General features: G+C 49.6%; 5 protein-coding genes across 5 annotated transcripts; 1 reads left to right on the top strand and 4 right to left on the bottom strand.

Moving 5' to 3' along the window:
* Positions 1 to 106: 106 nt before the first annotated feature.
* On the bottom strand, positions 107 to 1,698 carry ASPVEDRAFT_45957 (uncharacterized protein). The gene is made up of 2 exons (XM_040813432.1): positions 1,300 to 1,698; positions 107 to 1,250 (listed from the first exon to the last, which is right to left on the bottom strand). Exons 1-2 carry the CDS (start codon positions 1,617 to 1,619, stop codon positions 416 to 418), a joined length of 1,155 nt encoding a protein of 384 aa, XP_040672362.1. The 5' UTR covers positions 1,620 to 1,698; the 3' UTR covers positions 107 to 415.
* Positions 1,699 to 2,525: 827 nt separating this feature from the next.
* On the bottom strand, positions 2,526 to 7,252 carry ASPVEDRAFT_140908 (putative ABC multidrug transporter; the record flags this gene model as incomplete). Its single annotated transcript, XM_040807697.1, has 15 exons — positions 2,526 to 2,624; positions 2,672 to 3,111; positions 3,159 to 3,410; positions 3,455 to 3,569; positions 3,615 to 3,919; positions 3,968 to 4,061; positions 4,108 to 4,154; positions 4,201 to 4,329; positions 4,376 to 4,650; positions 4,701 to 5,301; positions 5,352 to 5,857; positions 5,903 to 6,447; positions 6,496 to 6,903; positions 6,959 to 7,003; positions 7,052 to 7,252. 15 exons carry the CDS (start codon positions 7,250 to 7,252, stop codon positions 2,526 to 2,528), a joined length of 4,062 nt encoding a protein of 1,353 aa, XP_040672361.1.
* Positions 7,253 to 7,920: 668 nt separating this feature from the next.
* Positions 7,921 to 10,034, bottom strand: ASPVEDRAFT_45955 (cytochrome P450). The gene is made up of 7 exons (XM_040813431.1): positions 9,773 to 10,034; positions 9,580 to 9,671; positions 9,494 to 9,527; positions 8,855 to 9,434; positions 8,377 to 8,788; positions 8,285 to 8,320; positions 7,921 to 8,200 (listed from the first exon to the last, which is right to left on the bottom strand). The coding sequence occupies exons 1-7, from the start codon at positions 9,993 to 9,995 to the stop codon at positions 8,042 to 8,044; spliced, it is 1,536 nt and encodes a 511-aa protein (XP_040672360.1). The 5' UTR covers positions 9,996 to 10,034; the 3' UTR covers positions 7,921 to 8,041.
* Positions 10,035 to 11,487: 1,453 nt separating this feature from the next.
* On the top strand, positions 11,488 to 12,432 carry ASPVEDRAFT_45954 (2EXR domain-containing protein). The gene has a single exon (XM_040813430.1). The coding sequence runs from the start codon at positions 11,534 to 11,536 to the stop codon at positions 12,404 to 12,406; it is 873 nt and encodes a 290-aa protein (XP_040672359.1). The 5' UTR covers positions 11,488 to 11,533; the 3' UTR covers positions 12,407 to 12,432.
* A 172-nt stretch (positions 12,433 to 12,604) lies between these two features.
* ASPVEDRAFT_875720 (uncharacterized protein) lies at positions 12,605 to 13,407 on the bottom strand (the record flags this gene model as incomplete). Its single annotated transcript, XM_040818093.1, has 3 exons — positions 12,605 to 12,662; positions 12,692 to 13,260; positions 13,330 to 13,407. 3 exons carry the CDS (start codon positions 13,405 to 13,407, stop codon positions 12,605 to 12,607), a joined length of 705 nt encoding a protein of 234 aa, XP_040672358.1.
* Positions 13,408 to 13,956: the final 549 nt, after the last annotated feature.

The raw sequence follows: 13,956 nt of genomic DNA, 5'->3' as shown, positions 1-13,956 counted from the left end.
TGTCTTGTCGAGGTGGCTTGGACCCGGGCTGTACGCATGGTTTATGATTTTCATGTATGATTCTTATACCAGACCAGTACCAGTCCATGGTATAAATCTTGTGCTCGCCAGCTTGAATTCTTGGGCTTTGTTGCGGCAGCTGGTCTGTCTCTTGGTTAGATCTAACCTCAATATATATTATATATATATACTTCCGGTGCTGATGGCGCCATTTCTCTTCGCCGTTGTATCTACCCCCACTAGACACAGATTGGTTCTCTCGTCATTAAGGTCCCATGGAACATGACGAGTCTAATTTTTCCATCTGAATACGCTATCTGACAACACATTCCAAGCACGTGATATACTTAATATAGTAGAAATCAACTAATACACAGCTCCAGTCTCTCTCCATGTACCACACTGTATCTCCTATCTAAGCAGGGACGCACTGCGAGTAGTAAGGGTTAAACTTCTTGCACGTCGTGCCCGAAGGACAGCTCGTGGTGCCCGTCCAGTTGGAACCACCGCACTGCGCGTATACGCCTGCAGAACCCCCGGCCGAACCACTGGATGAAGGAGAGGGAGGGGTGGATGTAGGTGCAGCAACACTTGTAGTGGACGGGGCAGGGATAAGCGTGGTGCTGCTTCCGGGTGCAGATGCGCTGGTGCTGGGGCTGGAGCTCGCTGCCTTGGCTGCCTTAGCGCTTGCAGCAGGGGTTGTTGTAGCTGCTGCTGTGGTAGTTGGTGAAGCAGATCCAGTGGCTGAAGCAGAACCACCACCACCACCTGCTGCGACGGCAGAGCCAGTGGAAGTAACAGTAGAAGTGGCTTGGGTGATCGACGAGGCACCGCTGTACAAAGTCGGTCCAGGGATCTTGTAGCTCGACAGGCTGCTGTAGATGTTCACCAGGATACCGGCATCATCTTCAGTGTATAACTTCGTACCCACAACACCAGCAGGCTTGTCAGTGCCAGAACCGGTGACCTGCAAGCTGAAGCACTGGGGGTAGTTCTGGGCGCCGCCCTCAGTGCCGGCACCGTGCAGCGCAATGAGTTCGTGGCGCAGAACGTAGTTCCCTGGGGCAATGGACTCGGGGATCTGGACCATCCAGCTGTTGTTGTTCTTGATGAGCTGGTCGTCGCCCCATGTTCCGGGGACTTCGGCGCCATCGACGAGGCCGACGCCGTCGATCCTGAAGAACTCGAGGGCGGTCTTGTCAATTGTTTCGCAGGAGTCACCGCATGAGGCGAGGTAATCGACCACTGGAGTAAGGGACGTCAGCTTGGCCGTCTTGAACAGGGAATAGAGAGACATATCCATGATGGGTATCAGGCCATTCGGTCCACTGCAGGTTGAGCTTGTCGCCGGCAGCAACGGGGATAGAACCCTTGGCGTTGGTGGCGTTGAGACTGCAGATGATATCGGTGTTGGAGTATCCCTGAGTGGTCAAGTCGACAGGGCCATTGCCAGTGTTTGGTGTTCCCCAGGCTGCCACGACCGGGGGGTCCTCCATGTAGGGGAAGCTGCCGATGTCCCAGCCTGGGTAGAGCACACCGTTGACCACGACGCCTGTAACGTGGCCGTGGGCTGCCACGGAGGCAACAAAGGAAGCGAAAGCAAGAAGGCTGCGAGACATAATGAATTGAATATTAAAGAATGAAAGCGACCAGCGCAGGTGAGCGAAAGAGAGACAGGCTTCAATCAATGAAGTTGGGTTGACACTCCAGTTGGAATTCCGGCGGCACGCCAGCACACTTATATTCCTTGAAGAGCGTATCCACTGTTAATTGTCGGACCATTACTGGAGACTCCGGGGTTCGTTCGCTGAGGTATGCCGAGCGCCAACTGTATTGCAAGGCTCTGGTGGTTTGAGGTTAATGTGGCTGTTTGAGATAGAGGCCTGCCAGGGGCTGCTCCACCAATTAGGGCATCCACCGTGCTCAGTAAAATGTGCTTGTTTCTATCTGTCACTCAATGGAGAAACTCCGGCTGCTATCTGTGCCTCAAATAAACAAAGTTGTTTCAGGCAAGAAGCTTGACTTGGTTTTGCCAGGGGTTTATTCCCGGTGGCAATGAGCTTCTCTGTTCAACCCTGCCAGCCAATTTGAACCGACAATCATCATTCCACATTTCATACGCTGCCGTAGATATTGATGGAAATATCCGAATTATCAACGTGGAACAGTGTGGAGAATGAATAATTCCTCGTGTCTGGTGCAGCCGAAGTCTCCTACCTTGATCAAGTTCTCCTACCTTGATCAAGTGCGAAATTATCATTAAAGAAGTTCTATTTCTATTCAGTCTATCAAAGTAAATATGTATATATCTAGCAATTAGCGATTTAAATGTCTATAATTCAACTCAGAAGCCAAAATTCACCCTGGCAAGGTGAACTCCCCAATATGCTGTATACCAGCGGCAGTGCAGACATATTGACTATCAACGAAATCATTTCAACAAACCAAAATGACGTCTATTCTATCCACTCCATCGAGTGGCCTAGATGTTTATGCGAAGTTAGGATCTTCGCGAACGATCAACCTCACTCGGATCGAGCTTCCTTGGTCTTCTTCGATCGCAGCTTCATCATCACAAACACAAGCATGTACGACGTGATGCAGAACAATGCCGTAATACCAGTCTAGTGCCGTTAGTACACGATCATATAGAATAATATAGGCAACTCACATCTCTCCAACCATAGTACCTCTCCAGCTTATTAAACGTCCTCGCATAGTCCGCCCCAGTCGAGTACTCACAGAACGAACAGGTCCCCGTGGCATTCGCATTGAGAAGATATCCAGGATTCGAAGACAGAAAGTCCGACATGTAGTCACCACAGGACTGGCCTGCGGGCGCACTGAACTGAAGGTATTCAGACGGGTTGCACTCGACTTTAACATCCCACAGCACTGGGGTAAGGAGACCACCGACGAGGTAGGTGAATGGGTCGAGGTAGTACATCCAGTATCGCCAGAAGGGCTGCATGGCGTCGTAGGGGACGACAACACCGCAGAAGGCAATCATCCCTGCGCCGAGAACAATGGGGTTCATGATTGCTGCGAAGTACTCGTTTGGTGCGTAGGCGGCGATGGCTTGGCCGATGGATGTATACAGGAATTCATAAACTGCTCTCTTAGCGCTGGACCTTAGGATGGTGACTTACTGCACTTACAGATCATTTGCAGGTATACGTGGCCGGAAACGTTCGCCTCGACTGGAAAGCCGGCAGTGAAATACCAACAGGCGAAGTAGAGCGTGGCGCAGATAATCAGGTATGGTATCTCGGATACGGCCTGTGCGGCGATGAATGCCAGCCAGTGGTACGTCTTGGACTTCTTCTCCCGGGTCTCGAAGACGTCGCGGTTCTGCAGGAAGAAGGGCTGCATTTGGTTGATGCACCCAGGGGCAACGAAGATGAAGTTGACTGTTCGGTTAGCTTGGCCTTGAAGAATATTGCCGAGTGCTTACAGATAGCAAACAGTCGCAGCTGCATGTCGAAGGTGCCATTTCCCATTTTCCAGAATGTGAAACCACTGAACAGGGCTGCAAAGATATGCAGGATGATCTTGTTCCACATGTAGTCCTACCAATGTCAGCATGCCTTCCCCAACCAGGTGGTGGTACTCACCGGCTCTCTCCATAGCTTGATCATGAGGCGGCGAAGGACGAGTTCGAATTGATACCATCTCGAAGTAGCGAAGCTGGCCTTGTCCTCCTCGCCGGGATTAGCCTGGCTGATGCGGTTCAACTCCTCTAGTTCAACGATGGCTCGTTGGCGTTCGCCCGAACGGTTCCACACATCAACCCAGTCGACCTTTTGGCTGCCGTTTCCCTGGATGACTTCAACGATGTGCTCTGCTGGGTTCGTATCAGGAGGGCATGGGGCTCCATTTTGTGCAAAGTAGTCCAGCACTTGCTGAGATTCGTTACCAGCTGTCTTTGGTTAGAGTAGGTATGTACCACGGAGTTTGGGCTGCTTACTCTCCCCAAAATACGCCATCTTTCCGCCTTTAGCCAGTAGAAGAAGCGAATCAAAGGCGTCGAATAGTACAGCGGAAGGTTGGTGAATCGTACACTGCAAGAGTTAGTATATTCTTGGCTGAAGAGCTTATATCACATACCAGGACTGCTTGTCCACCATCGACTAGCTTTCTCAGGAAGCGAATAACTATTTGGTTAGCTACTATAATGTCAACATATTGGGGTTCACTTACTGTTATAAGCCGACTGCCCATCGAGACCCGAAGTCGGTTCATCCAGGAAGAGCAGGGTTGGCTTTGCGACTAATTCAACACCAAGGGTTACTCTCTTTCGCTGCTCAATGCTCAATCCAGCACCGGGGACTAAAGCAGTCAGTATATCTCTCGTCAACGGAGCTTGGAAACCCACCTCCGATAAGCGCGTCACGGATATCATAAAGCTCAAGCAGGTCGATGATGTGATCAACATAAGCAAGCTTCTCTTCTTCAGACACACTCGCCGGCTGGCGAAGAAGAGCTGAGAATATCAGTGCCTCCCGTACAGTTGTCGTTCTTTCATGGACGTCCATTTGCTCGCAGTACCCAGTCAACCTCTGGAAACTGATGCCCTGGGGCCGTCCGTCAATTAGGATAGAGCCGTACACCTCACCGCTATCTTTACGTTGAGCTAGCACATCGAGAAGCCTCAATCAATGCGTCAGTTGCGTCGTCTTTGTGGTAAGTGTTCGACATACGTTGTCTTTCCTGCACCCGAACATCCCATCAGGGCGACTAGATTTCCAGGCTTCACGTAGCCAAAGACCTGGTTCAACAACTGCTTCTTCTGACCGTGGAACGGAACATGGTAGTCAAGGTTGCTCCATGTAAAGGTCGACTGTTTACCAGACTGAGCGAGAGCCATAGTATTATCCTTCTGAGCTGGTCTCTCTTGTTTCGTACTCGGTGTGCTCCCCCGTTTGTAAAGCAGTACCGACGACCCAGATTGACTGTTGCGAAGTTCAAATCCAACCGCTGTCAAGAAGATAAAGAATAGCCAGAATCCAACAATCACGCCGAATGACCGCCAGATATGGCCGCTTGAGTAGCTGTATTGCTCGCGGATATAGTCGGCTCCAGATATCATCTTACCGTTACTCCCTGGCACCGAGCACCCCCGGTATGGTGAGGCTGAGTCTGGATAACTAGGGCCGTATGGGATATAGTTTGGTTCCACGCAGTCTAGCTGCAGGCCGGTGAATTCAGAGGCCATCAATGCTTCGAACGCGTATGACGATGGGTTCAGATAGAAGATCCAGCGGAACCAGGGGTGCATCTTCTGAAAAGGGATCAGATAGCCTAGAGATTGTTAGATTGCTTCGGTTTCTATAGTGGAGTTGTGTGTTTACCTCCATATACGAATCCCACGGTTGAAAGGAATCCAGTTATCTGAGACGCCAGTCCGAATTTCTTGCATAGGGCTCCCACTGCGCGGAACATCTGCATGCAGCACAAAGTGTTCACGATGATAATGATCCAGAACGTGAAGAACTTCCCTGCGTCCATTTGCAATCCGGACATGAAATATAAAATTAGCGAGAAGCAGGTAATTTGCAATATGGTTATAGGGATATCTGTAATCGCGTTGGCAATGCAAAAGGCCGTTGGTCGATAGAAGCCAAATCGCTTGTGACGAGAGAAAATGGGTCTTCCCATGAAGGAGCTGGTGGTCTCGGACATTGACTCGAGGAGGTAGTATAGAACTGGGAAGAAGAGAACGCCAGGTCGCAAAAAGATGGAGGAGCTGTCCAGCTTGAGGTTGTAGAACAGACTGCCGCAGACCAGGGCTTGGAGGATCGATGACACCATTTTGATGGTGAGAGAGAGTTTGTCGCCGGCCATGATTTGGAATTGTCTAGATTGTCAGCATATGTTTGAGGGTACGGCGAATACTACTCACCGAATGACGCAGGCAATAACCTGATCCCATAGTCCAGTTGTATACACACTCTGGGGCCGCGGGATATGGCGACGTTTCTTTTCACGAAGCACTGCAGCTGCTAGGTCTTCTTCCTCAGATCCCAGTTTCTCCGGGGCAACAATAGAGTCCATAGCGTCTTGGTAGATAGAGCTTGCCCGGTAACGAGCCTCAAAATCTTGAGGTGTGTTAGGAACCTTCTCCTCCATCCCAGGAGCAACCACCCGCTCCGTCAGCACAGTGACAGAAGTCAAGAAGTCCGCAATGTTGGCTCCCTTCGGGCAAATGAATCCTAGGTCCTCAAAGTAGGCCCGAGCCTGACTTCGTGGTCCGTAGTAAGTTACCAGTCCTTCAGCAAGAACGAGAATCTTGTCGAATTGGTTATAGATGTCGTTCCCTGCTTGGTACATTGTGGCTACCATAGTCTTGCTACTCTCGTCAGATTCTCGTCGAAGCATTTTCGCAAACTCATAGGCCGTTTTCGAGTCCAGACCTCGAGTTGGGTTGTCCCAGAATTGGACGGGACTCTGTATACAGTTAGAACTTGACAGATGAATGCGTATAGAGACACCTACCTGACCAGCCATAAGCTCAGCAAGTGACACTCGCTTCCTCTCTCCGCCAGAAACGCCACGAACAAACTCATTGCCCACCAGCGTCTTCTTCGTATGTGGGATACCCAGGGAATCCAGGATCCCGTCTCGATGCTGCTGCACAAACTCCTTCTTTCCACTTCCATTCTCGCGGTCTTGGGGTATTTTATTTCGCAGCGCAAACTTCATCGTTCGGTTCACGGTCAGAGTAGGGAAATGAACGTCGTCCTCGGTATTGAACATAATCTGCTGTCTGTATTTCTTTGCCGCATCGGAGTCCATGCTCCCATACCACGTTTCTCCTTCAACCCTATCAAATGATACTCTGTCGTTCGATAGGACTCGCAGGAACGATGTGCAACCTGAGCCTGGTCGGCCGAGAACAAGCATCTACATCACGCACCCGTTAGCAAGCTCTAGTCAGCAACTATCTATTAATACTTACCATCTCCCCTGGCCGTACTTGTCCTGTCAGCTCCTTGAGGATTGTCTGTAATAATTAGCGACTGCATTAAATATACATCCGGCTGTCACTCACCCTCTTCGGCGTGTTATCCTTCCGAAAGAAATCCACCAACTGTCTTGGATCGGCCGCAGACAGTAGAGTCTGCCCGAGTGCCGCATCAGCGGCTCTGACGTGCACGCTTAAATCTCGAAATGTCAGGGTTATCCTTTTCGAGATTCCAGAGCCGCCTCGCTCCAGGTCGATAGTCCCGGAGGACGATGACGGTGTTTCCATGGTGTGCTAAACAAGGAATGAAAACGAATCTAATAAGTTTATATTAAGACTTGGACGTTCTTAGCTGGGTCTATATATCTCAAGAAAAGATAATAATATTATCTTTTCTCCTATCTCGGATACAGCTATATCCGGAGAGCCGTCGCTTCTATTGCCACAAGATACTGAGTTGCAGTTCCGCACACTAAGCCACATTTGGTCAGAATAGTAGCATCGAAGGCGTGACATTAGTGTCGTGGGTCGTGGGTCTAGCAGACAGCCCTGCGGATATAGATTATATCCGTAATTCCATAATACATCCACAGGGCGGAATTAGTCGAGCAGATTGCTTACCAACAGCACAATAGCACCCTCTGCAACTATTTAAAGACGGTTTCGATTAGTCTGGATTCGGAAAGCCCGGCACAGCTACGATTCCAGATTCTCGGTCGGGATGAACGGCATATAAAATATAAACATCTACACTACAGATCACCCGCTGAGGCTGGCCTGACGGTTCACTGGGTGTGGGTTCACCGGGTATACAGAGCTCGTTTACATGTGCCTGCTAAAATTCGACTGTGTAGAGGGGCCCGATTCTGTGTCAGGTTCAAATAATGCTCCTGTACCATTCTCCTACGCAGGGAAATACTAAATAAACAACATTTCAGATAAATTACAGGCAGTGCCTCACAATGACTTCTGTGCCCTAACTTATGGCTACTGGTGACAACTTCATGAAGCACTTAGGAACGATATCAAACAGCGACCTGAGCACATGAACCCCCCGGCTGATGATCAGGAGTCCGATTATACAGTATTATCTCGTTTTCTAATCCGCACCGACATAGGCAAAGGCTTGTTGAACCAATGGTTCATAGATCTGAACCCCTCTTCAGGATCAGCCAGCCTTATTTCGTACAACCGGACAAGCTCCGGAACTAGCTTATGAATTTCGCATAATGAGATCTGTCCGAGTGGGTTAGTCCCTTGCATTTGGCAGATGATGGTTCAAGGGCAGATGCGGATCCCAGCAGGAAGCATGAAACTTACATTTTTACCTAGACATGTTCGTGTCCCTCCTCCAAACTACCATCGTTTGATTATTAGTTAATCCACGAGGGAGAAAAGGAGCAAGGACGCACCTGAAACATGTGTCGCTCCATTTGAGCCGCGTCTTCACGCAACCACCGATCCGGATTATAGGTCTCGGCGTCTTCACCAAAGATGGTCTTGTCGAAATGGATAACTGCAGCATTTATGCCAACACGCAGTCCTCCAGGAAACCACTTGCCTGCGATCTGGCACCCTCCTGGAGGGACAACCCGAGGAAGTGTTAACCCAACACTGGGGTGCATCCGCATCCCTTCCTTGCAGCACGCCACCAGGTACGGGAGCTGCATTGCTTCGGCGTATTTGATGCGTGGATAACTAAGCCTGCCCGCAGCTGTTGCTCTATCTATCTCTTTAAGGAGTTTTTCATAAACGTTCCGGTTTTTCATAAGGTAGTACAGTATAGAGGAAAGGGCCGCAGCTGTCGTGTCACTACCAGCAAACCTGGATGGGCGCCCCAGTGATAAGTATACAGATGCTTTACAGGGAAGAAACAGTCCTATGACTTACAGCCCACCATAAGCTTCTGTCTGTACATCCGTCATCATGAAGTCCTGCTGACCACCCTTATGCTTGTGGATTTCAAGTAGTTTGTTAAGGATATCTGCTCTCGAATGATCCTCATCTGACCTGGATTGCAGTCTTTCTCGGACACACGTTGCCGACGCTTGTTCAATATTGGTCAAAGCCTTCAGTACTTTCCTTACCGAGCTGAGCAATACCCCCGAGGCAAGGAAGGGCGTCCGGGCATAGGCTGGCATCACGCTAGCACTGCATAGAACAGGGAGCAGTGTGTCGAGAGAGGCAATATAATTTCGAACGTCGCAACGGCCTCTCATGAATCCGAACATCGAGCTGAAGTATAGCTCGCCGATAACGTCAAAGGCGTACCACTGTACCCAGGTTGCAAGATTAACGGGTTCTTGTTGTTGGGCAAACTCTCCCATTCTAGTCATGAACAGCTCAGTGCATACATCAATAAAGTGTTCGAACTTTACAATACTGCTCATTGAGTAAATACTATTGACGATTCTTCTCCGTTCTTTGTGGATAATCTCGTCTGTTGACGTAAAATGATCGGGAAAGCGAGCTTTAGGCTATTAATCTTCTTGCCCAAAAGCATAATCAAATATAGCACAATATTCTCACCAAAGCTGGGTCTCCAGGGAGTGTAGAAGTCGGTCTACCCAGATCAACACTTGTAAAGAGGGGATATGATGATCTTCAAATCCTACCTTGCTGAACCCTGAATTAATTCCATATATCTCTTTGACTGATGCGGGATCCGAGATTGCAACTTCGTTTGGGGCTATACGTATGACTGGGCCTTTGCTAATGTTAGCATTTAAATTGTTTTAACCCGTATAACGAGTATATTCGTTTTCATGGAAGTCCAGTCAGTGTTGCTGAACAAGGAAGTGGCAATACCGTGTTTCTTGTGCAGCTCCGCCTGTGTCTTATGTGACTGTCCTCGGATAACCTCCATCACAATCCAGGACCGAGAAATTGATGCCAGGAAGGGACCTGGATATTTGGCATAAGGATGGAGGGTGCGGGCGTATATAATCCACAGAATCCAGTAAAGTCCAATCACACCAACTATGGGCAGCATTCGGTCCCCGAGGGAACTTGAGGTGTCCAGGAGCAGCATCTCTGGGGCTTCTTGGTCAGGTTTCCTGATACAACGCAGGATGAGTGAATTCCATGAAGACCCTATGCAATGGTACTCACTCCCCCTTGATATAGCCCTTGCCGTGACTGGAATATCTACTGCTGCCTGCATCATATTCCAGTGCCCCGCCCCCACGCCGTGTGATCAAGTGTACAATCTGCCGCCGGAGTATCAACACGCCTGAAAATGCCCCCAGAACCTAAGTAGGCAAGGATATGCTCAGTATGCGATCCGTACCGATACGCTAATGCACGATCCCCTCCTCTCCTCTCCTGCCCTGCCCCTGCGAAGATGTGGTCACCCACCCCAGCTGCATGATTATACGAGTCGTGCTAACCACTGAAATTCGGAGATTGCCCTTTATTCTTCTTGCGGGGAGAATCACCAGATCTATGGCTTTTGGCCATAAAGTTTATGACATGTGGTTTTAGTTGCCCGCATTCACCAGAGTCCTCTCCGCAAAGCAATCATGGAGCGGAAGGTGCCCACATTCTGCAGGAAGTCTTGCTGCATGGGATATTGTACTCCTGTGATCTTTCAATCATAGCCTGTTTGGGACGATCGTCAAATAACTGCATCCGAATATTTCTGACCGACTGTATCTGAAAAAATATTTTTATTGGCTGCGATGACGGAGAATCTGCTTTAGACCGCTTACTGGCTCATTATGTTCATATCTTGCGTCTACTCGGGAACTTACAAGCTGTCACATACATTGCGAAGGTATTGTAGGCAGCTCAGCTCTGTTCTGGCTTCCTCGTCCGGATAACTGCGGCTTCCATGTTGTGATGAGACTGTGGGCGCCTGAGATATCCCAGCGGGGCCTCTCCAAGTTCCAAGCACAGTACTTATTCCACGATCCGGGAGGTCCGTACAGGCAGTTGTGATATTAGGTATCCACCATTCCCCAGGGCCCTGGGAGATCAGCTGTATTTTCTAGGGTTGCAATGCCCCTAGCATAAGCAATTCGACCGACAGCTGATGCCCTATGTAGTGAAGGCGCGCTGTCCAGAGATTCATGGTTTGTGATAGCTTAATATTTCTTAGATTTTGGGAATACTGATATAGTATTGTATTATATTAAACCACCTTTCTACTTATTGTGCCTCCCTTATGCTCGGAGGGCAGAAAAGGAAGAAATAAGCTGGGCTACGGCGAACCCCGATTACTCGATGGCCTACGCTGACTGTAGTGTTCGATCTCTAATTATTACTATAAGGTGCGGATTTATTTGACTTTAATTCTTGATGTTTGTCGTGTTATTATCTCGTAGCTTCGCAATGGTTAGATACTCTATGTCGAGAATAATAATCGAACGCTATTCCCAATTATAGCTCAGCTGCTAAATCATCCAATGGAAAAGTAATTTAAGATCAGGCTAAAAAGCCTTATGATTAAGCAGGTTTATACTTAGCGCCGTGAGCCAGCTGTAAGCGGGCCGCATGTTATATTACTACTCCCTCCCCTCACCATTTCCTCATTTTTAATCCAAACACACATGAATATACGTTATCAGCATGTCAAACTTTGGGAAGACCTTTCATCTGTTTCCCATACTCCCCGCTGAAATCCGACTGGCGATCTGGCGCCTCTGCCTCCCGCACAATCGCGTCATGGAACTCGACGGCCAAACCGAGGACCTGATCTGGGAAGAGTGCCCATGCAGCAAAAACTGGCAAATATCATGGACAAATCGGGCTCCGCCTCTCATCACGCGCGTATGCCACGAGTCGAGAGCTGTTGCATTTGAGACCGGCGCCCCGCAACAACTGCCAGACCACACGAACCCAGATACAGAGCAGTTCAGCAATTCTCAGATTGATAACCCTTGGCTGGACATCGTCCACGACTCAGTCCACCTTAACTGGGAGCCTTGGGTGGATATCGATTGGCAAAGCTATGACTGGGGAGATCCTGTGCGCTGTCTTATAGCGACTGCAGCGCGGACCCGCTCCGGCAGGGCATCTATCATGTTGAGTCTGCTGCAGGTCTTTCAGCATCGTGAGCGTCCGGAGGAGTCTGATCCGCAGTTCAGGTGGACGAGGTGTGGCCTTGCAGGCCTGATGCGCACCCGGGAAAGCTGGGACGTGGTGATCTTGGAACCTGTTATTATACATGCTGCTGTGGAGGCTGCTGCGGGCCCGTTTGGACTTCTGGCGGACGCGCGAGTGCAGCTGGTTGACGCGGATGATAGTGAAAGAATTAATACATTCATGGACCTTGAGAAGATGCCAGGTGTTACTATTATGCCTAGGCTTGGGCAGGAAGACCTAGCTACTGGCAAACAGGAGTTAAGAGATGCCGTCAGGGCAGTCTTTGGGTCAGAGGATAAGGCTCCAGTACTGCGTCCGGTTGTCATGTTTCGACTTTGTACAAAGACATGTATGTAGTGCTATGAAGGATGGTTGGACTAGAATACAACAGGTTCCTCTCATCCACTCCATCTAGACACGGCCTTCGAGTGGGAGTCGCGGCCATGTCCTCATTTTTTGCACGTCTTGTGAACTCGGCTCGAAATCCCCTGGACGCCGCGCACAGCATTGTAATGCATCCTGACTTTATTCTTGGGATTCTTGCGACCCTTCTGCTTATCCAGCCACTGCGAGAATCCGGCCCAGTGCTTCGGAAAGTCTTGGTCCGCCGCCTCTGTCTTCTCCATATCAATTGCGTTGTACTTGTTCCCCTCCATATCCGTCTTTTGGTCCGTGGTCACCTTAGTGCTAGACTGCTTCTCGTTCTTAAGGTAATCGTTGACCGTATTAATATAGTCCTGTCCCATGTCACGGATTCGTTGCTCTTGAACACCCGATATGGCCATCTGCGCGTTTTTCAATGCATCCCCAAGAGCTTCATCGCCAACCTTGTTCCGGGCAGCATCGATGCGATCGGTCACATTGTCCAGCAGATCCTGAAGGCTGTTCATCGGTTTCGTGGATTGGCCTGGCTTGAAGAGTTTGTCGGAGTCAATGTTGCAGACAAACGCCTTTGTGCCGCCCTTGGGATCTGGGCTTTTTAGTCCACGGATTTCCTTGGCGGTTTTTGCCACGTCCGGGGCGAGCTCCTTTCCGACAGATGTGTGCTGTCCGGGGGCGAGTCCCTGGCCTGCCCGTTGGAGGCCGTCCATGAGTTCGTCGAAATAGCAAGTCCCGTCGGGGGCAGATCCCTTAAGACCAGACGCAATTTGGTTGGAGCCTGCACCAAAGGCCTCGATCTCCATACGGTAGGCGTACCAGATGTATAAACTCTGTGTTCAGGAACCAAATTAGGATGTATCCGTCTGGGGGAGTATCGCAGAGGAATTGGAATAGCCAACCTGATAGGGCCCTGCAAGTGCGTTGGCGGTCACATACTGGACGATTGCACTCAACAACAGGATAGCCCCGAATAGCATCTTGCTGCAATGGCGATGTAACAATCGCCTTGGAATATGAAATGGATACAGAAAAGACTTGGCTATTATTGAATACCTGAGAGGGTCATAATATTTTCCAATTCCAATGCGCTGTTTATAGACTATATACATACTATACTGGCCGAGAGACCCTACCGCAGGCACAACTGCATGTTCCAGGTGTAATCGAGGGTAAATTAAATCCAAGCAAACAAGATGCCATTTGGAGAAGCACCCATGCAGGGGCAGGAAATTCTCCGGGGGCTAAAGCTTTCTACATGAGACGGCGGGATACGACAGTTCCCAGGGCGCAGCCAAAGGAAGCCAATCACCAACAAGCCATAAATTTAACCCATGCAAGATCCTGCGAGGCTCAGCAACTGGATATTCTAATAAATCTCGGACCGGATTGTTTAGGGTTAGGCGCCGAGCTTGCCCATTGCTTCCCTGTAGTATACTCTGGGTCGAAGGCCGCCACTACCTAAAGCCCGAGTAGAGCCCCTGTGAATATGGGAAATAAACTGACTGACCAAATCATCAAGCAGAATT

Source organism: Aspergillus versicolor (assembly GCF_001890125.1).
Source record: "Aspergillus versicolor CBS 583.65 unplaced genomic scaffold ASPVEscaffold_11, whole genome shotgun sequence".
Lineage (NCBI taxonomy): Eukaryota > Fungi > Ascomycota > Eurotiomycetes > Eurotiales > Aspergillaceae > Aspergillus > Aspergillus versicolor.
This window is presented reverse-complemented; position numbering and strand designations above follow the sequence as displayed.

Coding starts and splice junctions, on each gene's coding strand:
- ASPVEDRAFT_45955 (XM_040813431.1), bottom strand. CDS start 9,995: ATGCTGCTCCTGGACACCTCAAGTTCCCTCGGGGACCGAATGCTGCCC. Junction 9,672..9,772: donor GGAGCTGCACAAGAAACACG/GTATTGCCACTT, acceptor ACATTAGCAAAG/GCCCAGTCATACGTATAGCC. Junction 9,435..9,493: donor TCCCTGGAGACCCAGCTTTG/GTGAGAATATTG, acceptor AATAGCCTAAAG/CTCGCTTTCCCGATCATTTT.
- ASPVEDRAFT_45954 (XM_040813430.1), top strand. CDS start 11,534: ATGTCAAACTTTGGGAAGACCTTTCATCTGTTTCCCATACTCCCCGCT.
- ASPVEDRAFT_45957 (XM_040813432.1), bottom strand. CDS start 1,619: ATGTCTCGCAGCCTTCTTGCTTTCGCTTCCTTTGTTGCCTCCGTGGCA. Junction 1,251..1,299: donor TGGCCTGATACCCATCATGG/ATATGTCTCTCT, acceptor GACGTCCCTTAC/TCCAGTGGTCGATTACCTCG.